Source organism: Rhincodon typus, chromosome 1 (assembly GCF_021869965.1).
Source record: "Rhincodon typus isolate 14 chromosome 1, sRhiTyp1.1, whole genome shotgun sequence".
Taxonomy (NCBI): Eukaryota; Metazoa; Chordata; class Chondrichthyes; order Orectolobiformes; family Rhincodontidae; genus Rhincodon; species Rhincodon typus.
Window position 1 is genome coordinate 134,298,409 of NC_063332.1, and position 25,000 is coordinate 134,323,408.

Below are 25,000 nucleotides of genomic sequence, written 5' to 3' on the forward strand. Positions count from 1 at the left end.
TATGAAGGAAGAAACAATGTGGCTAAAATAAAACCAAAAGAAGTTTGGATGCAGAAAATCTCAAGCAAAAAAACAGAAACTGCTGGGGAAACTCTAGCAGCTTCTGTAGAGTGAAAAACAGAGTTAATGTTTCAAGTCCAGTGACCCCTCTTCAGAACTATTTTGAAAAAGCTAGCCAGCAATGTTAAAAAAAAAGAAGTGAGATAGTAAAAATTTCCATCAGTATTTAAAAATATAAGTCAAACAAGCATTTATTCTATCAAAAGTGACAGAACTGGAGAATTGGTAATGGAAAACAAATAGATGGCAGATGAATTCAACAGGTATTTTGCAAAAGTCTTCACTATAGGGGATACAAGTAGCAGCTCATGACATGGGGGAATACACTAGCCAGGATAGAAGATTAGCCATCCAATGGACACTAGACAGTAGGCATAATTGCATCTTGCTGACCTGTCAAAGACCCAATGTGTTGCATACCACAGAGATCAATGCTGGAACATGAACTGTTTACAATTCATATCAATTAGCTGTGTTAAGTTTGGAAGCTATGGTAGCCAATTTTGTTGACATAACAGATACCTAGGACATAAGGAGCCCAAAAAAAACTGTTAAGTGGATGGATAAAGATGTGGCAAATGGAGTTTAATGCGGGAAGATGTTCAATTGTCCATTTTGACTGGAAAACAAAAAGGAGTACATGACCCAAACGGTGACAAATTGCGTAGCTCCGAGATGCTGAGAGAGCTTGGTGTTCTCGAGCATGATTCAAAAAAAAGGCTAGGATGCAGGTACAGCAAGTAATGAGAAATTAGAATTTCGCCATTCATTGTAAGGAGTACTGATTGCAAAAGTAGGGAGATTATACTTCAGTTAAACACCCTCTATAGCATTCAATTTATTTACAGAAGGATGTAATTAAGCTGAAAGCACTATAGAGCATTTTTTTTTCCTATTCATTCAAGGTACATGGGCACTGCTGGCTAGGCCAGCATTTGTTGACCATCCCCAACTGCCCAGAGGGTAGATGAGAGTCATCCACATTCCTGTGAGTCTGGGGTCACACGTAGGCCAGACCAAGTAAAGATGGCAGATTTCCTTCCCTAAAGGACATTAGTGAACCAGATGGGTTTTAACAACCATCACCAGTGGTTACATGGAAGCCATTAGACTAGCTTTTCATTCTACATTTTTATTGAACTCAAATTTTACCATCTGCCAGGGTAGATTCAAAACCATGTCCTCGGACATTAACTTGGGTTTCTGTATTAATAGTCCAGTGACATTACCACTTTTTCAGCACCTCCCAGATCAATACATTTAATGGACAACTTGTTTTATGAGGAAAGATTGGACAGGCTAGACATGTATTTGGAATTCAGAAGGAAAAAATTAAGAGGCAACTTCATTGAAACAGTTCAGATCCTGAGCGGTCTTGAGACAATAGATGTGGAGAGGATGTTTTGTCTTATGGGAGAATCTAGAAATAGCTGACACTGTTTACAAATAAGCATTTGCCCATTTAAGATAAAGATGAGGTGATTTTTTTTTCCTAACAGAGGGTTGAGAGTTTGGAAGCAGAGTCTTTGAATATTTTCAAGACAGAGGTGGATAGATTCTTGGTTAGCAAAGCGATAAAAGGTTATCAGGTCAGCTAGAATGTGGATGTCAGGTCTTACTAAATGAAGGAGGAGTTTCAAGGAGCTTAACTCCCTCTCTGTATGTTCATCTATATGTTTGTTAGTTATTGCTAAAGGCTTATTTCCAAAGGCACTATACAACAAGCCAAATTTCAAAGGGAAGCCAGAATAAAAATAATCTATAGACCCACACAAAGTAGTCAGCATTTAACAGCTGTTAGCACTGGCATAGCCTAAAATTTGAATGAAAAACGTGTGAAACCTTCAGAACAGCCAAGCATGACAATATGACAGACTCTGAATTTGTGCAAAGCGCTCAGGAAAGGGCAGCTGATTTTAATTGGTATGAAGTTTAGCAAATGTTGTAATTTTTTTGTAGAAAGTCTCTCTTGCATATATTAATTACCGTGCTGTTGCTGATGAAGCTACAATACAATCTCAAACAGGAACAAGTTTGAACAGCATGCAGCTCAAGTCTACAAGTCAAATTACTTCGTGAATGCGCTATTGCTTTGATACAGGCTATACAATTTGGTGAAACAGTAACACAAATACCTGAGAGCTGATAAAGAAGCTCTGATGCCATCTTTACAGAAATGTCTTGAGTGAAAAGTTTAATTTCAGTGAGGGGTATAATTTCAGGGGAATTCTGGGAACTTTCACTCTTCACTGCCTGGCAATTGAAGACTCGATTAGGAAATGGTGAGACTGGAAGTTCAGGTATTTTCAGATCCATTGGCTCCTCTTTAATGGTAACGATCTGTGTTCCTGATTGCTTTTTATTTTCAGCTGTGGTTAGATGGGGAAAGAAAAATATTGCTATTAGTATAACAAACATCTTGTACAAGCAACTTAACTTTCAGCAGTACTTCATCCTGAATTTCAATAGGTTTGAAGAATGTTATCAAATCATTAAAACGCAGCAAGTGAATTCAATGCATTATGCCTATGTTGGCTCTACGAAAGTGCTATTCAATTGGATGCATTTCTTACATCTTTGTCCATAGCCCTGCAAATGGTTCCTTTTCACGTACATATCCAATTCTCTCATTAAAGTAACAATTAATATGCTTCTTTTAGACAACTCACTGTTCTTTCGCCATTTATTTTAAAACACAGTCTATTTACCTTTCTGCCAATAGAAAGTTTATCCTTATTTATCAAAATTCCTTGGTGATCCAGCTCCATGATCTTCTCTGATCCATTGAGAAAAATCCCAGCTTCTCTAATGTCTCTCCATAATTAAAACCCTCATTGTATTCTAGCAAACTCTTTTTGAGACCAATATGATCTATTAATTCACAATTGCATTTAAAGTAGTTCAGGATAGGCTCACTCAACTGACACAACAATGTTCTGAGGAAGGGTCACTGAACCCGAAACGTTAACTCTGATTTTTTCTTCACAGATGCTGCCAAACCTACTGAGCTTTTCCAGCAACTGTGTTCCCGATTTACAGCATCTGCAGTTCTTTTGGTTTTTGCTCACTCAACTGATCTCCAAGATAAAGGGTTTTTTTTTTTAAAACGAAGACGTGTCCTTTGGAATGTAGAAGAAGGTGAAACTCTCTCATTGAAACAAAATCCTGCAGGGATTGACAGGGTGGATCCTGAAGGAATGTTTTCTCTCACGAGAGAGACTAGGACTAGGCATAGGACAGCTTAAAAATATGCAGGCTCACAGTGAAGGAAGCAAGGAGAATTTTTATTCCTCAGTGATTCATCTGTGGAATATTTTGCCCTAGGGACTAGTGGAGGCAGGAATATTGAATAGTTTTAAAGGTTGAGTTAAACAGATTTTTGATAAAGAAGCTAAACGGTATAGGGGTAGGCAAATAGAATTGTGACCCTAGCAGAACGGCCACGATCTCCTCAATTAGCAGATCAGACTTGTGGGGCCAAATGGTGTCTCCTGCTCTTAATTTGTATGGTTAGAACATTGCAGATAGTATTGATAATCAGAATACAGTATTTGATAACAAACGACAATAAACCTGCACATCATGTTGAACACTGCTTGACGAAGCCTTGCTGCAGCAAGGACATAGAATGTAAGCCGGGTGGAGGACTTGAATGTCAATAACCAAATAGGTCTCAGTAGCACTATGACTGACAGGGTAGGGCAAGTTCTGGCCGCAGATGGTAAGAAAACTAACACCCTTGGCCTCATCCTTACCAATCCACCTGTTGCAGATTCAACTTTTTGTTACAGTTACGGAGTTATAAAGTTATACAACATGGAAACGGACCCTTTGGTCCAACCAGTCCATGCTGACCATGCTCCCAAACTAAACTCATCCCACCTGCCTGAGCTTGGTCCATATCCCTCCAAACCTTTCTTATTCACGTACTTATCCAAAGATCTTATAAATGTTGCAACTGTACCTACATCCACTGCTTTCCCTGGCAGTTCATTCCACACATGAACCACTGTTTACAAGACTGAGTACTGTACAGTCCTTTCAGAGAAGAGTTCCAATTTCACATTTAACACATGTTCTATCACACTGCATGGTATTAACCACCACGCTAAATGGGGAAGATTTTGAACTGATCTGGAATCAAAAAAGGCCACCCATAAGTGCATTCTGTCCGACTTTCCCTTTTATTCCCATTTTCTTTACTGGTCAGTGCCTTCACAATAGCTGTGCAAGTGCACATCTTAAAAAGTACATTACATGTGCACAGTCTGAGTCCTGAAATTCAACTGGTCTGCAGCTTAGGACAAATAGACAACATGTGCCATCGATAATAGCAAAACCTTATTTCACCACACTCTAACTTCATGCTCTTACACGTACCTTAATAAAACGTGACCATCAAGCCAGACGGTGAATGCTGACTCATTGAGGAGGACCAAAATGTTGACCAGGAACAGCTTCAGCAATACCTAAAAATGAGCTGTCAACTCTTTGAAGCTACACTGGGCTACTTGAATGCAGTAGACACAGTTAAGAGTTCCAATAAACAATGGATCAATTCCAAGGTGGCCCCAGCAGCAAGAGATTCCACTCTGATGTTGCTGGGTCTGGCACAGGTGGCGGCGAGGCAGTGGCAGAGAGGAATTGGCCCAGCAGTGAAAAATGGTGCCTAAAGAGTGGCGACCTCAACGTTGGTTGGCTCCAGTGTAAGTGGCAGTGGAGGAGGGATGGCGGCACAGGCATCGTTGATGGTAAGCTGGCTCAGGACCGACGGACTCTCTAAGCTTTATCTTGCTTTTTTTTCCTTATTCTTAAAACTATTCAAAATGTCGCTGGATCATGGCGACAATGGAAAAGCTTGTCACTATATTTTACTGTTTTTTTCACTGTAAAATACATGTAACAATAGAAGTATTCATTCATTCAAAGCCCTGCACAGCCTTATCACCTTCAGTTGTGAATAGCGTCAGGCAAATAAATAACCAATTGGAGGTGGAGACTCTATCTTCCTTGATAGTACATGAAAGCCAAAGGCAAGGCTGAGCACTTTCAGGGCTGAATAAATAATACTAAAGCTTGTCCCAAACCACAGAAGTTAATCCCACTATCACAGATGCCTGTATTCAATTACGCTTGAGAACAGACTAATAGGATGATATTTGACAAGATTGGATTTGTTCTTTGTCCCCTTGTCTGGGATGTGGGCATTCTTAGCAAGACCAGTACTTCCATGGCAAACATACTTGCTGACTTGTCAGCAGCATCCATAATCCTATAATAAAACAACAAAAACAAAATCTTTGAGCAACACAACCAGGGACGGCACATTGGCTCAGTGTTTAGCACTGCTGTCACACCACACCAGAGACCCGGTTCAATTCCAGGCTCAGGTGACTGGCTGTGTGGAGTTTGCACATTTGCCCATGTCTGCATGGGTTTCCTCTGGATGCTCCAGTTTCCTCCCACAGTCCAAAGATGTGCAGGTCAGGTGGCTTGGTCATGCTAAATTGCCCATTGTGTCCAGGGATATGCAGGCTGGGTAGATTAGCCATAGGAAATGCAGGGTTACAACGATAAAGTGGAGGGGTGGGGAAGAGATGTGTCTGGGTTGGGTCTTGGATGCTTAGTGTGGATTTAATGGGCTAGATGGCCTGCTTCCACACTGTAGGGATTCTATGACTCGGAGATCAAATCCGATTCCAAGGTGGATTAAAACTAAAGTAGGTGCTATATTTAGGCAGCAGACCTTCAAGGCATTCAGGTAGTTTATGAAGCACCAAGAAGAAGATCACACAATTAAAACTATATCAGAATCACAGGGTGATCAGAGCACTGAAGGTGGTCATGTGGCCACTTCTGTCATTTCTTTATGTGCAGGGAAGTAGCAAACCACCTAGTGCCATTCCCTGCCTTTTCTTTATAACCCTTCAGAATGTTCCCTTTTAAGATAGTCATCCAATTCCTTTAGGAAGCTTTAATTGATCCTGCCTTCACCAATCTCTGGCATGTATTCCAGATCCTAGCTCTTCACTGCATGAAAAATATTTTTCTCATGCTGTCATTGCTTTTGCCAATTATCTTAAACTTGTGCCCTCTGTTGATGAATCCTTCCACGAATGGGAAGATTTTCCCTATCATGTTTGTCAACACCCTTTATAATTTTGAATAAATGCAAAGAAACATTCTTTTCAACCCCTTTAGCCCACTCTACCATTCAATTAGATAATGCCTAAATATATTGATTGGTTTTGCAAGTCAATTAGTTTGGTGTAACATAGCCTACACTCTCCCTGCAGCAAATATATCTTTCCTTAGGTAAAGATGGCTAAAATTGCACACAATACTTCAAACGTAGTCTCACCAAGGCTCTATATAACCACAGAAACACATTTGCTTCTACAATGAAATTCTCTTATACTAAAGCCCCTGGCTTCTTAATTTCTTGCTGTACTCAGATCTTAACTTTCAGTGATTTATGAAAAATGACACCCTAAGTGCTTTTGAAATTGAACACTTCCCAGACTCTCACCTTTGAAAAAAAACACTACTTTCTTTTTCCTACCAAAGTGATAATGTCACAGTTCTCCATATTGTATTCCACCTGCCAAATTTATTTTCCACTCATTTAGCCTCACCAAGTCCCCTTGAAGGATCTTTGCGAGTTCTTCACAACCTACTTCCACCTTGTAGACAGAAAGGACTGCAGATGCTAGAAGCTAGAATCAATAAATGTGGAGCTGGAAAAGCACAGCTGGTCATCTGAATAGCAAGAAATCCTTCCAAATCCGGCATCCTCTCAGCTCCATCTGAGCCCCCAAACAACCCTCCCAAATCCGGCAACCTTTCCCTGCAACTGCAGGTGCTGCTACACCTGCCCCTACACCTCCGACCTAGTCCCCAAACAATCCTTTGAATTCGGCAGAGGTTCACTTGCACTTAAAACCTCATCTACTGTATCCGTTGCTCCAGATTTGGTCTCCCCAATATAGAGGAGGCCACATGCAGACTTGGGGACCAGCGTGTAGAGCATCTGCGCTCTGCATATGCCAACCAACCCGACATTCCAGATGCCATCCACTTCAACTCTCCGTCCCACTCCCCTGGTGACATGTCTGTCCTTGGCCTCCTTCACTGTCAGGGTGAGGCGAAATGTAAACTGGAGAAAAAAAAAAACCTCATATTTCACTTTGGGTGCTTACAGCCCAATGGCCTGAATATTGACTTCACCAGCTTCAAAATGTCTCCTCCCCCAACCTTTCCTACTCACCTATCTGCTCCACCCTTCCCACTGATCAACCACAATAACCTTCTTCCTGCATCCACCTATCTCCATCTCACTTACCCTCCCCTTAGCCCCACCTCCCTCCCTCAACTGATTTCAGGGCTCCCCTCCCCCTCGCCAGTCCTGACGAAGGGTTTCGGCCTGAATCATTGACATTCCTGCTCCTCAGAGGCTGCCTGACTGGCTGGGTTTTTGCAGCTCCACATTTATTGACTCTTACTTCCATCCTGTTTTGTGTCATCTACTAACTTGGAACTATTACTATCTCCATAAATGATTTGGATGTGGGGATTAAATCTAATAGCTGGGGGATCAAGAACTGGTCCTTATGATACCCCAATAGTCACAGCTTGTCAACCTGTAAATAATTGATCTTTCCCCCACCCCACACTGTTTTCCAGCCATTAACCTGTTCTCAATCCTTAACAGTATATTACCTCCAAAATTATGTTGTCTAAATTTTGTTTACTAACCTCTTCTGCAGGACCTTCTCAAAAGCTTTCTGAAAATCTAAATATTTCCATTAAATCTCCATCTTACACTCTCTTCATCAGGGAGGATATTCCCAGCTTGAATTTTTATAAGTAACTGAAGTTTCTCAGCCTTGGAATAATTCTTCTGAATCTTTCTACAACCTGTGCAAATGTATCTCCACATTTTTTCTAATGCAAGGTGCCCAGAAGCGGGCAATTCTCCATTTAAAGCCAACAAAGTTTTTTTGTTGCTCATGTTATGTAATCCACGGAGTTCAGACAAAGTCCACTGCAAGTGGTAGGAAACAAGATAACTTGCAGCAGTACAGCCATAATGTAAATCACATCCATTACACAAATATTGTCTGGGTAGGAATTTAGTTGTCACAAGGTTTTTGGGGGCTCAAAGCAACACAGAGAGAAAGTGGTCAGTCCTTTCATTCAACAACTTAGTAAGCCATTTATTGATTGTCAGGTTGCTATAATACACTTTATCAGCACTTATTGTTTAGTCAATACAAGTATTACAGATATCTCGGACACCAAAAAACATTTCAGTCTGCATGGTTCAGTGTTACCTCTTGAACAACTAGCAAGTTGGAAAGTTATTTCCTTGCCATAAGGAGAAAAATGTTATGACTAATTAGGAAACTGAGTACTGGAATTTCACTTAGTAAAAGCTTTATAATGCATCAGTTTAGAGAAGCAAAATTGCAGATAGATAAAATTCACAAAACAGTATAGCCACCAGGCTTTTTGCACTAGAGAGCAAACTACTCAATGGCAATTTCCCATTTGGTTGTCTCGTGCCATAGAACAAACAAACAAACAGGCTATAACTCAACTACTACAAAATCATGAGGATAGCATCCCTATGAGATTTTGTTTACTTCTAAGTATGTCACATTGCATTCTATAGTCAATTTAGAATCATTTCAGCAGACAGCATCGGAAACATTAGTTTTAAATTACTTCTTTATCATGAGAATCAGACAAGTTTTGTTTTCCAAAAACAAGGTGCGTGCAAGTTAAGTTAACTTAAGTAATACAAAGATAACTGAAAGCTCAATTTCCATAAGACTATAAGATATTGTAGCCAAATTAGGCCATTCAGCTGTGGCGGATAGATTAGCCTTCTCTTCGTAAGTTTTGATTCCCTTACTAACCAAGAACATATCCATCTCTGTCTTAACACTCAATGACTTCATCACAGAAGGCTGTGAAGGCCACGGGTTCCACTGATAGACCACCCTCTGGGTGAAGAAATTCCTCCTTATCTCAGTTCTGAAGGGCTGTCCCTTCATTCTGTGTCTGTGTCCTCGGGTCCTTTCCTACTAACTGAAACATCATCTCCACATCTATCGATCCAGGCTTCTCAGTATTCTATAAGTTTCAAGGAGATCTCCCTCATCCTTTTAAACTCCATCAAATACAGACCCAGAGTCCTCAACGGCTCCTCATATGACAAGTGGATCATTCTTGTAAACCTGCTCTGAGCCCCCATCCAGGCCAGCACATCCTTCCTTAGATACAGGGCCTAAAAATATTCCAATATTCCAAATGCAGTATGACCAGAGCCTAATACAGCCTCAGCAGTACATCTCTGCTCTTGTATTCTAGCCCTCCTTGAAGTGAATGCTAACATTGCATGTGCCTTTCTATCCGGCAACTGAACCTACGTGTTAACCTTAAGAGGATCCTGCACTATGGGCTTCAGATTTCTGAAGCCTTTAGCCATTTAGAAATTGGTCTATGCTTCTAATCTGCCTATCAAAGTGCATAACCTCACTTCCCACACAATATTCCATCTGCTACTTCTTTGGCCACTCTCCTAGCCTACCCAAGTATTTCTACAACTTCCCACATCCTCAACACTACCTGTCCACCTATCCTTGTGTATATTAATAATATTAATAGTAATGGTCCCCATACGGACCCCTGTGGAACTCCATTCGTTACCGACTGCCAACCTGACAAAGACCCCTTCATCCCCACACTCTGCCTTCTGCCAATTGCCAATCCTCTATCTATGCCAATACCTTGCTCCTTACACGATTGTGTCTTACTTTATTTATCAGCCTCTTGTGCGGCACTTTGTCAAAGGCCTTCTAGAAATCTAAATTGATCATATCCATTGGTTCTCCTTTGTCCAATTTTGCTCATTACCTCCTGATAGAATTCTAACAGACTTATGAGGTGTGACTTCACCTTGACGAAGCTGTGCTGACCCAAACCTATTTACCACGCATCACCAAGTAGTCTGTACGCTCATCCTGAACGACAGGCTTTAAAATCTTATCAATGACGGAGGTCAGGCTAATCAGCTTATAATTTCCCATTCTCTGCCTCCCTCCCTTCCTAAATAGGGGTATTGCATTAGCCATTATCCAATCCTCTGGGATGCTCCCCGACTCCAGTGATTCCTTAAAGAACAACAGCAATGCCTCTACAATCTCCTCAGCTCTCTCCTTTAGAACTCTGGGGAGCAGTCTGTCCAGTCTGGATGAATTATCCTCCTTCAGATCTTTCAGCTTCCTCAGCACCTTCTCCTTAGTGATGGCCACTACACATACCTCTGCTCCCGACTCCCTCAAAGTTCTAGCATGCTGCTGGTGTCTTCCACTGTGAAAGCCGATACAAAGCATCTATTCAGCTCCTCCCGATTTCTTTGTTTCCTATTACTACTTCTGCAGTCTTATCTCAAGTGGTCCAATGTCCACTCTTGAATCTCCTACCTTTTAGATATCTTAAAAAAAAAACTCTTCCAATCTTTTTATCTTACTAGTTAGCTTATCCTCATACTTCACCTTCTTCCTGCCATTATTCTTTTTTAGTCGTCCTCTGCTGGTTTTTAAAAGGTTCCCAATCCTCTGGCTTCCCATGAATCTTCACCATAATGTATGCTTTTTGTGCCGTTCCTAACTTAGCTTGTCAGCAATGGTTGTCTCATCTCTCCTCAAAATGTTTCTTCTTCCTTAGGATGGATTTCTGCTGTGCATCCTGAATTTAGCCCCAGAAACCCCTGCCATTGCTGTTCCAACACCTTCCCTGCTGGGCTCCCTTTCCAATCAACTGTGGCCAGCTCCTCTCTCACATCTTTGTAGTTACCTTTACATGACTGTAATACCATTACATCTGATTCCAGCTTCTCCTTCTCAAATTGAGGGTGAATTCTGTCATATTATTGTCACTGCCCCCAAGGATTCCTTCACTTTAAGCTCCCTAATCAAGTCTGCCTTATTATGCATCACCAAATCCAGAATTGCCCGCTCTCTCATGGACTGTACCACAAGCTGCTCCAAACAAACAAGAAAAAAAAATCTCCTAGACGTTTCACAAATTCCTTCTCCTGGAATCCGCTACCAACCTGATTTTCCCAGTCTACTTGCATATTATGATTATTGTAATAACGCTTTTCTTACATGCCTTTTATAACCCCCGAATTATTTTAGCCCCACACATACAGGCCTCCTAGCAGTGGTTAAGATATGTCCCATCAGGGCCCTTTTTCACCCCCTTGAGGCTCCTCAGCTCTGTCCAGATTCTACACCTTCCGACCTTACGGTGCTTCCTGCCAGCAATTTAATTTAATTTTTTAATAACCAGGCAACCCGTCTATCTGACGGTCCTTTTCATAGGACATGTATCCTTGGATATTTAGTTTGCAGCCACTCTCTGTGACGCCTATAACATCGTAGCAGCCAATTTCAAATTGTCCTACAGGCTCACACACCTTGTTTTGTATATTGCAGGCAATTAAGTACAACACCCTCAGCTGTGTTGGAAACGCCTCTTTTCATAGACGTCCTCTATCAGCTTTGCCTGAAGTTAGACAGGTGACCTTTTCTATACACTCTCCGGTTACTTGTTCTAGAAACTAAGAATCTCTCCTGAGTCCTACCCCTACTTTAACTAGTCTAAAGTCCTTCTGAACTCGATTTATGCCATCAGTTAATCTCCCTTAATGCACAAAGCTTTCAACCTAAGATACAAAGCCTTTAAAGTTTGTTTCAGAAGAAAAGAAATAAGCTTGTTCAAAAAATTTGCATGAAAACTGCATAAAATAATCATGCTTCAGAATTTACTGTAGGAATGTGTGAAGCTCCATTATGCAATAAAAAGATTCTTTTCTTGAATGTGGCGAGATTGGGATCCATGCAGCATAAGAACTCAGAACGCAGTTAGCAAGGCAACATTCTCCCCCATCCCCATAAAATCTTACCATTAGGCAAGATAAAGTCATGCTGATCTAATTGCTTTAAAGACACATTCCAAGACTATACCACCCTGGACCAGATAAATCAGATTCTCACTTCAAATGATATTAACACAGAAAAGAACTTAGGCACTATGCAAACAGAGAGTGAATCTGAAAATACTGCGGTATAGTAAAACAGAAATAGTATTGCAAACAGTTTTTACAATTACTCTTATTATTCATTGAAATTTTGTAAATGACAAATTCAGACAATAATGTGAACCCCATCTATTCAAAGAAAATCGTGCACAGGAAATTTTCCTGAAACTGTTACAAAAAACAGAGGAAGTGGCCCTTTACTTCATTTCAGCTTCTGAGATCTTGTTATTTTAAACGGGAGCCAAGTCTGCCTAAAGAACAACTAAATTCAATTCACGTGCCGTGTACGAGAAGTTTCTGAAATGTGGTTTAAAAATATGCTCATCTTCCTTTTTTTGTTGGACACGATTACAGCATTATCATAGAAACCCTACAGTGTGGAAACAGGCCATTTGGCCCAACAAGTCACACCGCCCCTCCAAAGAGCATCCCATCCAGACCCATTACCCCTAATTTCCCATGTCTAACCCACCTAACCTAAACATCCCTGAACACTATGGGCAATTTAGCATGGCCAACCCACTACCCTGCACATCTTTGGACTATGGGAGGAAACCGGAGCATCCGGAGGAAACCCACACAAACACGGGGAGAATGTGCAAACTCCACACAGTCAGTTGCCCAAGGCCGGAATCGAATCCGGGTCCCTGGCGCTATGAGGCAGCAGTGCTAACCACTGAGCCACCGTGCACGACTACAGCATTAGTCAAGGGGAAACATTTTTCTCCCATTTCTATTTGCGCAAATGGACGGGCAGGGAGCAGAGGGATATAGATCCTTGGAAAATAAGCGTCAGGTTTAGATAGAGGATCTGGATCGGCTTAGGCTTAGAGGGCCAAAGGGCCTGTTCCTTTGCTGTAATTTTCTTTGTTCTCTTTGTTTGTTCAAATCATATGGACATCTAAGACATACAGCAACTAAAGAAATCTGTCCACTGAGTGAAGTCACTGAAGCAAAACAGTAATCAAGCAATTGAAGAGACTTACGAATTAATACAACTCTGAACATGAATCAGGAAAGAATAAGTAAACTCACACTGAAATGTAGGAACTGCCGATGCTGGAGAATCTGAGATAACAAGGTGTAGAGCTGGATGAACAGAGCAGGCCAAGCAACAGAGGAGCAGGAAAGCTGACGTTTCGGGTCGAGACCCTTCTTCAGAAATGGGGGAGGGGAAGGGGGCTCTGAAATAAAAAGAGGTTGAGGGGGGAGGTGGTGATAGAAGGTGGATAGTGGAGCAGGTAAGTGGAAAGAAGATGGACAGGTCAGGGAGGCGGGGATGAAGCTAGTAAAGGTAAGTGTAGGTAGGGAATTTGGATGAGGTTTGCTCAGTGAGGCGGGAGGACCAGATAGGTGGGAGGGAAGACAGGCAGGAATGAGAGGGGGGCTGGTCTTGGGAACGAGGTCGGGGGTGGGCAGATTTTGAAGCTAGTAAAGTCCACATCGAGACCATTGGGTTATAGGGTTCCAAGACGGAATATGAGGTGCTCTTCCTCCAGTTTTCGGCAGCATCGTTGTGACACTGGAGGCGGTCCAGGATGGACATGTTGTCCAGGGAGTGGGAGGAGGAGTTGAAGTGGTTCGCGACTGGGAGGTGTTGTCGTTAGTCGTGAACCGAGCATAGGTGCTCCACAAAGAGATCTCCAAGCCTCCGCTTGGTCTCCCTGATGTAGAGGAGGCCACACCGGGAACAGTGGACTCAATAGGCCACATTAGCAGATATGCAGGTGAACATCTATTTAATGTGGAGGTGAGGGGGGAGGTGTAGGGGCAGGTGTAGCACCTCCTGCGGTTACAGGGAAAGGTGGGATAGTGGGGAATGTGGAGCGGACAACGGAGTAGCGGAGAGAGCATTCCCTCCGCGAAGGCAGATAAGGGTGAGGAGGGAAATATATCCTTCGTAGTGGGGTCAGATTGCAGGTGGTGGAAGTGGCAGAGAATGATGTGTTGAATCTGGAGGTTAATGGGGTGATATGTGAGGACAAGGGGAATTCTGTCTTTGTTTTTATTGTGGGAAGGGGGTGTGAAGGCTGAAGTGAGGGAAATGCAAGAGATGCAGTCGAGGGCGTTTTCGACCACAGTTTGGGGGGGGCGGTGGGGTTGGGAAATTGCGGTCCATGAAATACGAGGACATCTGGGATGTTCGGGAGTGGAATGCCTCATCTTGGGAGCAGATGCGGCAGAGGCGGAGGAATTGGGAATAGGGGATCGCATCCTTGCAGGAAGGTGGGTGCGAGAGAGGAGGAGGTGTAGTCTAGGTAGCTGTGGGAGTTGGTGAGCTTGAAATAGATTATAATCAGTTTCCAGGTGGTTACCAGAGATGGAAAGAGGGGTCCAGGAAGGAGAGAGAGATATCAGAGATGGTCCAGGTGAACTTAAGGTTGGGGTGGAAGGTGTTAGTAAAGTGGATGAACTGTTCGAGCTCCTCATGGGGACACGAGGTGGCGCCGATACAGTCATCGATGTAACGGAGGAAGAGGTCAGGGATAGTGCCAATGTAGATGCGGAAGAGGGACTGTTCCAATTTCTGATTTGCTGCCTTTTCTGAAGGGTCCTGACCCGAAACGTCAACTTTCCTGCTCCTCTGGTACTGTCTGGTCAGCTGTGTTCCTCCAGCTCCACACTGTGTTATCTCTGACTCCAGCATTGAGAGTTCTTATTATCTCTTAAACTAATTTATAACCTTGCTCAGAGTTAAAATAGGGCCCACTGATTCAATTCTTCACTCTGCTAACAGATGTTGTAACAAAAAGATCATGCTATTAGACTAAAAACTGAGACAGTCAAGTTTAATTCTCATTAGACTGAGAATTTTTTTTACAACCACTGGACATTTCAAAGTGCTTTATAGCCAAAGTGTGGTCGCTACTGTGATATTGGCTGTGTGGCAACCAAGTTACACAAAGTAAACTCCCACAAATAGCAATGAGATAATCTTGAGACAATTCTTTTTCTGTGTGATGTTGAGCAATAAATATTGGACAGGACACCAGGGACAACTCCCCTACTTATCTTCAAACAGTGCCATGGGATCTTTACATTTACCTGAGCAAGTAGACGGCACCTCAGTTTAACCCCTTATCTGAAAAGACACTTTCAGTACTGTCTCAGTGGTGGACTGGACAGTCAGCCTGGATTCTTGTGCTTTTGAAACGCAAAATATTTAGAAATAAGCTGGCATCAGCAAAAGTGACCTTATAAAAGGCAACTGGTTCACTAATAGTCTGTACAGAAGGAAATCTTAGCGATTGTGGAGTCATGCATGAATCCAACGCTCAGCTGTATGCAGTTGCTACAAAGAACTGCAATGGTTCAACAAGAAAGCCCACAACCATCTTTGCAAAGGCAACAAGGAGGGCTATAAATTCTATCCACCCAAGCAACATCCATATCCAGAGAATAAATTATAAACCATCACAGTCTATGGATAGTGACTGGCCCCACCCTCTATCCATGGAGGATAGAAAGCAGCAAAGCACCAGCCTCACTACATCTCAAACTAAGTTATAATAGTGTTCAGACCTTTAAAGATCATCGATATCTGACATTGCAATGCTGCTGCTAGGCTGTTTTACACAGCAGGTCAGACATGCTTTCTTAGTACTCGCTCGGATACTGACAGCATTGGCCTTGCACTTTTGCACCTCATTCAGAACATAGAGATTCAGGATACAGAACAGTGGTTCTAACTTGCCTTTCAGCACAGACAGAAATACAGACAACTTGTCATGGTTGCCAGCAATGATCAGTAACGATGGTGGACATTTTGTTGTATGGCACTGTACTACATCAATATCACATTTACAGCATGTGCCAGCATCTTGCATGGCTAACAACCTGCATGTGTTTAAACTAAATGGTCTAAGGGATTTGTCACAAGTCCAGTCAAGGGGGACTATGGTCAGTTAGGGGATGTCGTCACAGTCAGTTAAGAGTATTGGTTGATCAGAAAGATAATGTTTCAGTGGTCCTATCACACTTACAATCGCCTACGTATTTGTGCGACATGGCTTGTGCTGCATAATCTGCATAAGGTTTACGCTGTCATCTTAGGTCCATCTTATTGCTCTCCTTATTGGAGTCCTCTATGTCACTTTATCACGGACTACGATTAAGTGACACTTGTGTGCACTGAGCACTCACAGATTACATTACGGAGGAGCTGCTTTGTTTTTGTTCTTCTCCACACAAGTTCATTGGGGCCATCAGCAATGGATCCAGCCACCGCAGATGATATCATCACTGTGGTTGCTGGACAACGAAGGCCGACAGAAATTCGGGAGGAACAGATGCATTTTCAAACCCAGACCCAGCAGCCACCTCCAGTGATTGCTGAACCGCCTCCACATGAAGTCATACTAGATGGTCTCCCTGGAATGTGGAGATGAGCATTCCGCCAGATGGGCAAGGCAGAATGCCAATGATGACTGAAGATGATCTGGGACACCTTCACAGAACTGTGTCATCTGCTGGAATGTTCCAGATGAGGTTCCAATTCTTGGAAAGGTATGGGAGGGGAGACCTTGCTGTACACTGTCCTCGATAGCTGTGGCAAAAGAAGGTCATTGTACTTGCAGGGGGTTGTCTTTCAGCAGCTGATCCTTTAAGGCATCCAGCCCTTGAAAGAAGACAGAAACTTGAGAATTGTCAAGAGTGTGGACACTGTGGCAGCGTTCAGGATACCTGACATAGACTGTTGCTTTGACAGCGTGCCAGATCATTATGCAGACAATGTCATTAATCGGAAAGGGTTCCATTTGGCCTGTGTCTAAGTCATCCGTAATCAGAGCCACATAATACCACTAGGCTATCGCCTTCTCTTATCACTAGATTAATAATGTCCTGGGGATATCCCGCCAGGGCAGATGGTGGCATTTGAATTTTAAAAAAAAAAATCTAGAATTAAGACTCTAAACCGTTGCCGATTGTCAAAAACCAACCTGGTTCACTAATGTCCTTTAGGTAAGGAAATCTGTCCTCCTTACCCAGGTTAGCCGACATGTGAATCCAGACGCACAGCAATGTGGTTAACTGTCAACTGCCCTCTGGGCAATTAAGAACAGACAATAAATACTGGCCTGGCCAGCAACATCCATATCCCATGAACGAATGGAAAAAAAAAAGAGAAATCTTAGAGATCTGCACCAGGTATCCCGAAAGTTGCCACTTCACTCTGCCTTCACTCTTGATAATCTCCTGTTTTTAAGGTTTTGGCAAAGATCTGTAGCTCGGGTTGTGGGTGAGGCTGTTGACTTGCTCGCCGATATGGCTTGTTTTCGTTCAGAAGTTTTGTCACCATGCTAGGGGACATCATCAGTGCAGCCTCCGGCGAAGCAATGTTATTCTACTCCGCTTGGAATTTAATATGGTCCGTTATGGTAAGCACTGTCACTTCCGGTTTTGATCTGTTCTGAGGAAGAAGGGTCACCGAACCCGAAACATTAACTCTGTTTTCTCCTCCATAGATGCTGCCAGACCTGCTGAGCTTTTCCAGCAACTTTGTTTTTGTTCCTGATTTACAGCATCTGCAGTTCTTTCGGTTTTTGGTTTGATCTGTATGGGTTTGTATATGGGGTCCAATTCTATGCGTTTGTTGATTGCATTATGGGTGGAGAACCATGCCTCTAGGAATTCCTGTGCGTGTCTATGTTTGGCTTGGGCTACTATGATTACCTTGTCCCAGTTAAGCTGATGGCCTTCGTTTTTCTGAGTGTACTGATATAAAGGGGAGTTCATTGTGCCGTTTTGCTGCTAGTTGATGTTCATACATTCTGATGGCTAGTTTCACTCCTGTCTGTCTAATGTAATGTTTGTGGCAGTCATTGCATGGCATTTTGTAAACCACATTGGTTCTCACGTTGTGGGAATAGGGTCTTTAATCCTTGTAAGTATTTGTCGTAGAGTGGCTGTGGGCTTGTGGGCTACCATGATTCCTAGTGGTCTTAGGAGTCTTGTTGTCAGTTCCAATATGTTCTTGATGTAGGGCAGTGTAACCAGTGTGTTAGAGCGTACTGTGTCCTCCTATTGTTGTCTGTTTAGTAGCATCTGCGGATGACGTTGCCGGGATATCATTTATAGTGAGGATTTTGTATAGGTGCTCTTCCTCTTTCCTGCGTAGTTCCGGAGTGTTGCAGTGTGTCCTAGCCCATTTAAATAGTGTCCTAACGCAGCTTTGTTTGTGGATGTTGGGGTGGTTGCTGTGGAAGTTGAGGATTTGATCAGTGTGGGTTGCTTTTCTATATACTGAGGTTTGGAACTCCCCGTTGGTCATACGCTCAACTTTAACATCCAGAAATGGCAGTTGATTGTTGTTTTCTTCTTCCCTTGTGAATTTGAGCCCTGCGAAAACTGTTGATGAGGTGGTGGATCTCTTCTAATTTGTTCCGTTTAATAATGACAATAGTGTCATCTATGTACTGGTACATACCAGACTGCTGTGGCAAAAGAACATCATTGTACCTGTATGGGATTGTTTCTCAGCAGCTTTGCCTATTAAGGCATCCAGCCCTTGAAATAAAACAGGAAATTGAGGTTGTTGACTTGCTCGCCAAGACATTTCGTCACCATGCTAGGTGACATCATCAGTGGAGCCTCCGATGAGACAATGTTATTCTACTCCGCTTGGAATTTATACTGTCTGGTCCATTATGGTCCACAGCAATACAGATAAAAGACCTGCTCAAGGTGAGGTTCCAATTCTTGGAAAGGTATGGGTGGGTGTCCTTGAAATACACTCCATGACTTAATGAATGCCTGCTTCTAACATAACAGAGTTGGGTGAAGTAATTATTCATTGCCAATAAATTTGTTGATATTGGAAACCAAAGTAGCCTGTTTAGTTTCAAATGCTAATGCAAATTTTCAGTTTCTTCTTTCTTTGTTTTTCCTGTTGTTTAATTAAAATTAACATGAACAACTGTTTGGAGGCTTAACAACATCTGATGCTCACAGTGGGTGTTAGGGAAAGGGTAGCATTCCTTCAGATATGGTTCGAACATTATGTAGTGCTGAAGAAAGGTAGCCCATGTAGCTTCAGCTAAAATGAGTCGGTTAAATAGGTAATGATTGAAACCAACTATGTATTTTTGTAACTCTGATATTCTATTAACAACAAAAGTACCACTGATGTAACTTAGGTGGCTCAGGTACTTTTTGCTCCTTGCTCTCCAATTCTGTGTAGATATCACTGCAGGGTCTGCAGCTGGAGTGGAAGTAGACTTTGTTATAGTGGAGCCTGTTAATCTTGAAGATTTGCATGGCCAACCTGAGGGCATTTGTGGCTTAGGGGCCCAGATACGAAGAGTCAGTTACAGTCTCACCAGTCCTTGCTTGATTTTCTGTGAATTTGGGTATCACAGACAGAGTGGAGTTCAAAGGGCCAGGCAACTCTGAAGTACTCCAAGAGGAGACTTTTTTTGGGGGGACGGGGGAGGGGGGCACTTGTACAGGGTTCTTCTCTGACTTGGTGCTTTCTGGTACCATCCTGTCTTGTTAAGAGGAAGGGGCACCTAGAGTGGGGTCAAGCTCCTTTGTCCTCCTGTTGCTAAAGTGATGGAGTGCAGGTCTGCATGCAGATCCAGCAGCAAATGAGTGTTCTGCACTACATGGCTCTCCACTGCAAACACCAACCCGGCCATGGAGATAGCCAAATCCTCGTATGGTGGAGTCAGCATGGTACAGGTGGCATTAGTGGACTCCAACCCTCGATCCAGTTTCCTCGAATGTCTCTGACAAATTTGCCTAATATGCCCATATCTGTTCATTCACAGAGAGGGAATTATTAATGGCCAACACTGTGGGGTCGTCTCCTGTCTGGGGCTGAGCAAGTGCTGGACACCCAGGAGACAGAATGTCCGAAAGACAGAATGACAAAAAAAAAGCAAAGAAAAACTAAAATGTTAATATGGATGGAAACAAAGTACAAGAGAAAGATAGCTAGAACAGTAGAGTTTATAAAGATAGTTGAAAGAAGAAGAAAGAAGAAAATGAGTCTGGAGAATTAATACTGGAAAATTGAGAGCTAGTTTGCATCAGTCTTCTAGAGAATTCAAATAACATCCAAGAAATAGCAATACATCAGGAAATGAAAGTGAGAAGCTCAAGAAAATTACACAATCACCAGTGAAGTAGCACTGAGCAAATTACTGGAGCCGCAGGGTGACAAGACTGCTCACTTCAGGGAAGGAAATCAGCCATCCTCACCTAGTCCGGCCTAAAAGTGACTCCAGATCCACCACAACGTGGTTGACTCTCAACTACCTTCTGAAATGGCCTAACAAGCCACTCAGTTAGATACAAGTCTGTGACTACATCCCAGACACCAGATTTGCCATGCTACTAGCAGGATAGGCTCAGCAGAAATGGCAGCACAGTGGTATACAGCTGTGAAGGAGTTGCCCTCTGAGTCCTCAATATTGATTTTCGACCCCTTCATGTCTCATGGCTTCAGGTTAAACACAGGCACGGAAACCTCCTGCTGATCACCATGTACCTTGGCTGAACACCCCCCTTGGCTGATGAATCAGTACTCCTCCATGTTGAACAATGGTGATAGTGCCATTGAAGAATCACGGAGGGTGGCAAATGTGCAAAACGTATTCTGGCTGGCTGGGGGATTTCAATGCCACCACCAAGAGTGGCTTGGCTATAGCATTACTGATTGAGCTGTTCAGGTCCTAAAGGATAGAGCTGCTAGACTGGGTCTGCAGCAGTCGGTGAGGGAACCAACAAGAGGGAAAACACACTTGACTTCATCCTTACCAATCTGCCGGCTGCAGATGCATCAGTCCGTGACAGTATTGGCAGAAGTGACCACCTCACAGTCTTGCAGTGACGAAGTCCCACCTTCACATGGAGAATACCCTCCATCGTGTTGTGTGGCCCTATCACCATGCTCAATGGGACAGACTTCGAACAAATCTAGCAACTCAAGACTGAACATTCATGAGGCACTGTGAGCTGTCAACAGCAGCAGAACTGTACTCAAACACAATCTGCAACCTCACGGCCTGGTATATCCCCCATTCAACAATTACCATCAAGCCAAGGTATCAACCCTGGTTCAATGGAAACTGCAGGAGGGCATGGCAGGAGCAACACCAGACATACCTAAAAATGAGGTGTCAACCTGGTGAAGCTATCAAACAGGACTACTTGCATGCCAACAGCATAAGCAACAAGTGATACAAAGAGCTAGGCAATCAGATCTAACTCTGTAGTCCTTCCACATGAGTCATAAATGGTGGTGGACAATGAAACAATTCACTGGAGGAGGGAAGTCCACAAATATCCCATCTTCCAAGCTCTCCCTAATAGCATTGTGGGTCAAACTATAGCATGTGGACTGCAGTGGTTCAAGATGGCAGCTCACCACCACCTTCAAGGGCAACTAGGGACGTTCAATTAAAAAATGCTGGCCTGCCAGTAATACCTACTCCCCATGTGTGAATTAAAAAATAACAAGACCTGAGTGTTGATGTATTTCATCCTCAGGTCTTAAAACAAATGGCAAGTGAGGTAGTCGAGTTGGTTTCCATTTTCCCAAAATTACTTTGTTCCAGGGAAGGTCCCGTTGAATTAGAAAATAGCAAAGGTAATTTGTTTGTTTTAAAAAAAAAAGATGGAAAGCAGGAAACTATATGCCAGTTAGCTTAATATCTGTCATAGAGAAGACGTTGGGAATTTTATTAAAAACCTTCCAGCAAGACACTTAGAAATACTTAACGTGAGCAATCAGGACTGACATGTTTTTATGAAAGGGGAATTATAGTTAGTCAACATTCCTGTTTGAGGAATTAAGACGTGCTCTGGAAAAAAGGGTAACAGATGCATGTACTATATTGAGATTTCAGAAGGTATTTGACAAAGTGCCACATCTAGATTTTGTGGTTAAGAAAAGTTCATGATACAGTTATTTTTCTAATCAATCTGATTCAGAGATGTTATTACACACCTCTGGTGCAAATGGGACTTGAACTCAGGACTCCTGACTCAGAGTTAGGTCATTACCACTGCACCACAAGAGTCCTAGAAATCTGGACACGGACGGCAACATAATATATGACAATACTATGACTTTTAGGGGTGTATTTTGTCTTTTTTTTACTGAAGAGAGGTTGAAACTGGAGGCGATGAGTGGTCTGTTCCTGGCCAATAAAGTAAACAGCTTGTGAGGCCTTGGGGTCTCTTCCTTAAAAAGTTGGAACAATTGAAGCAGCATGAAGGGGTGGGGTCAAGCTCCCACAGAACAAGGATTTTAGTTTAACTTTCAGTAGCCCTTAAGGTTTCAATGCTGCTATTAATTTCTCCTTGTTACAGCAAAACGCTCAAGTTCTCTTTCTCTCTCTCGCTCTCAGATGTCCTTTACTCCTGGATTGGAGAACTGCATGAGAGACAATTTATTTTACTGAATTTGCCTTTGCTAAGGATGCGTTTACGGGATGTTACTATATTTGAACAGCTGCTGTTTAACAGTTAAATAATCTATTATTCTGTTAAGCTTTCCAATAGAGTTGTTATTCAAATCCTTCTTTCTTTCGTTTGTATTCTTACACGATAGTTAAAACAAAACTCTTGGCAAAGATTTGTAGCTCAGGTTGTGGGTAAGGTTGTTGACTTGCTCAACGAACTGGCTTGTTTTCGTTCAGACTTTTCGTCACCATGCTAGGTGACATCATCAGTGGAGCCTCCGATGAAGTAGACTCTGCTTGGAATTTATACTGTTATAGGAGTGTCACTCACCATAACGGACCAAACAGTATAAATTCCAAGTGGAGTAGAATAACATCACTTCATCAGAGGCTCCACTGATGACATCACCTAGCATGGTGATGAAACATCTGAACGAAAACAAGCCAGCTCGGCAAGCAAGTCAACAACCTCATATTTAAAACAAAGTGTGTTTTGCTTCAAGCTAGCTGTTTGATCAATCGAATTGCATCCAGAACACAACGCCTTACACTTGCCTTTAAAACTAAGAAAAAGTTGGTGTCTAGCCATCTTCTTAATATATTTTGAGGGGGTTTTGGTCTGGTCCATAACAATTAGCACTGATAGAAGATTGGCTAGCTAAAAGGAAACGTCATAAATGGATCATTTTCTAGTCAACAAGGTATAATGAGAGATATGTCACAGGGATCAGTGCTGAGGCCTCAACCATCAACAAGTATATAAATTATTTGATGAAAGCAGCTAAGGTAGGGTTCCTACTTCCTTTCTCCAAGTCGCTAACATATTAAACAGTTGCAGTCCCAGCACGGATCTCTGTGGAATGCCACAGGTCACTAGTTGGCAACCTGAAAGTGAACCCTTTTATGGAATCCCTTCAGTTTTATCCCCACTTGCTATTTCCTGCCCATTAGTCAATTCTCTACCCATACCAAAATACTGCCTCCAACTCAGTGGGCTTTTATCTTATGACCTGACCTGTTGTGAGGTGCCTTGCAGAATAAATTCGGCAAGTCCAAATACAATACATCTACTGATTCCCCTCTATCCACTTAGGTTGAAACTTCCTTGAAAAACTCTAATACGTTAGTCAGACACGATATCCCTTTCATGAACACATGCTGACTCAGTTTGATTAGATTATGATTTGCTTGATATATATTTCCTTGATAATTGATTCCAATATTATTCCAGCAGTAGATTCCAACAATGATCAGTCAATAGTTATCTGCTTTTTTGAATAGGGATGGCACATTGACAATTTTCCAATCCTCTGATACTACTTCAGAATCAAATGATTTTTGGAAAATTGCAACCAATGTATCCACTATTTCTGTAACTACTTCTTGGATCCTAGGGCACTTACCTGCCTTTAGTTTGTTTAATACTACTTCTTTAGTGATGGTGATGGTACTTAGTTCTGCTCCATTATTTTTTAATCTTAACGGAATGTTTGAAGTATATTTCATCGTAAGGACGGATGCAAAATAACTCCTCTGCAATTTCTTTGTGCTCCAAGACCATCTCTCAGTTTTTATGTCCCTCATCGTATGCCCATGTAGTTTATTTTCTGTCTTTATTAGCTTTTTAGCCCTCCTTTGCTGGATTTTGAACCGATCCCAGTCTTTGGGGCTGTCAGTGACTTTAGCCTCCTACATACTTTTTCTTTCAATTTAACACTCTCCTTCATTTCCTCGGCCAGCCATGTTTGGTTTATCCCTCTTAGAATCTTTCTTCCTTATTGGGATATATTTTCATGGAGAGTCAGGAATTACCTCCTTAAAATGGCCGTCACTGCTTGCTTACTGTCATTCCCGTTAATCCACCTAGATCACTCTAGCTGTTTCTGAAGGGATCTTTTACTCTGACATCATTCATTACACCTGCCTCATCACCCATCACCTGATCCAAAATAGCCTGATCTCCGGTTGTATCTACAAAATATTATGGAGTTGTTGGTTGGTTCGCCAAGCTGACCGGTTTTTGTGCAAACGTTTCGTCTCTCTTCTAGGTGACATGGTCACTGCTGTGGAGCCTCCGCTAAAGCACTGTTGTTTTGTCCCACTCTGCTGTGGTGAGTGGTCTTGCTTCCGGTTATGTGCCATAGTGGTATGCAGATGGGGTCTATTTCAACACATTTGTTAATTGTGTTGGTGGTTGAAAACCAGGCCTCCAGGAATTCTTGTGCTTGTCTTTGTCTCGCTTGTCCTAGTACTGTAATTTTGTTCCAGTCAAATTGATGTCCTTCTATGTTGGAGTATATTGAAACGAGGGAGAATTGGTTGTGGAGATAGTAGGAACTGCAGATGCTGGAGAATCTGAGATAACATGGTGTAGAGCTGGATGAACACAGCAGGCCAAGCAGCATCAGAGGAGCAGGAA

General features: G+C 42.5%; 1 protein-coding gene across 1 annotated transcript in view; it reads right to left on the minus strand.

The window, feature by feature from the left end:
- znf827 (zinc finger protein 827) overlaps nt 1–25,000 on the minus strand; it is a 95,641-nt gene that overhangs the window by 34,194 nt on the left and 36,447 nt on the right. Inside the window, exon 6 of the mRNA XM_048607212.1 lies at nt 2,196–2,429. Coding sequence (XP_048463169.1) covers nt 2,196–2,429 — 234 coding nt within the window. The remainder of the gene's footprint in view (nt 1–2,195; nt 2,430–25,000) is intronic.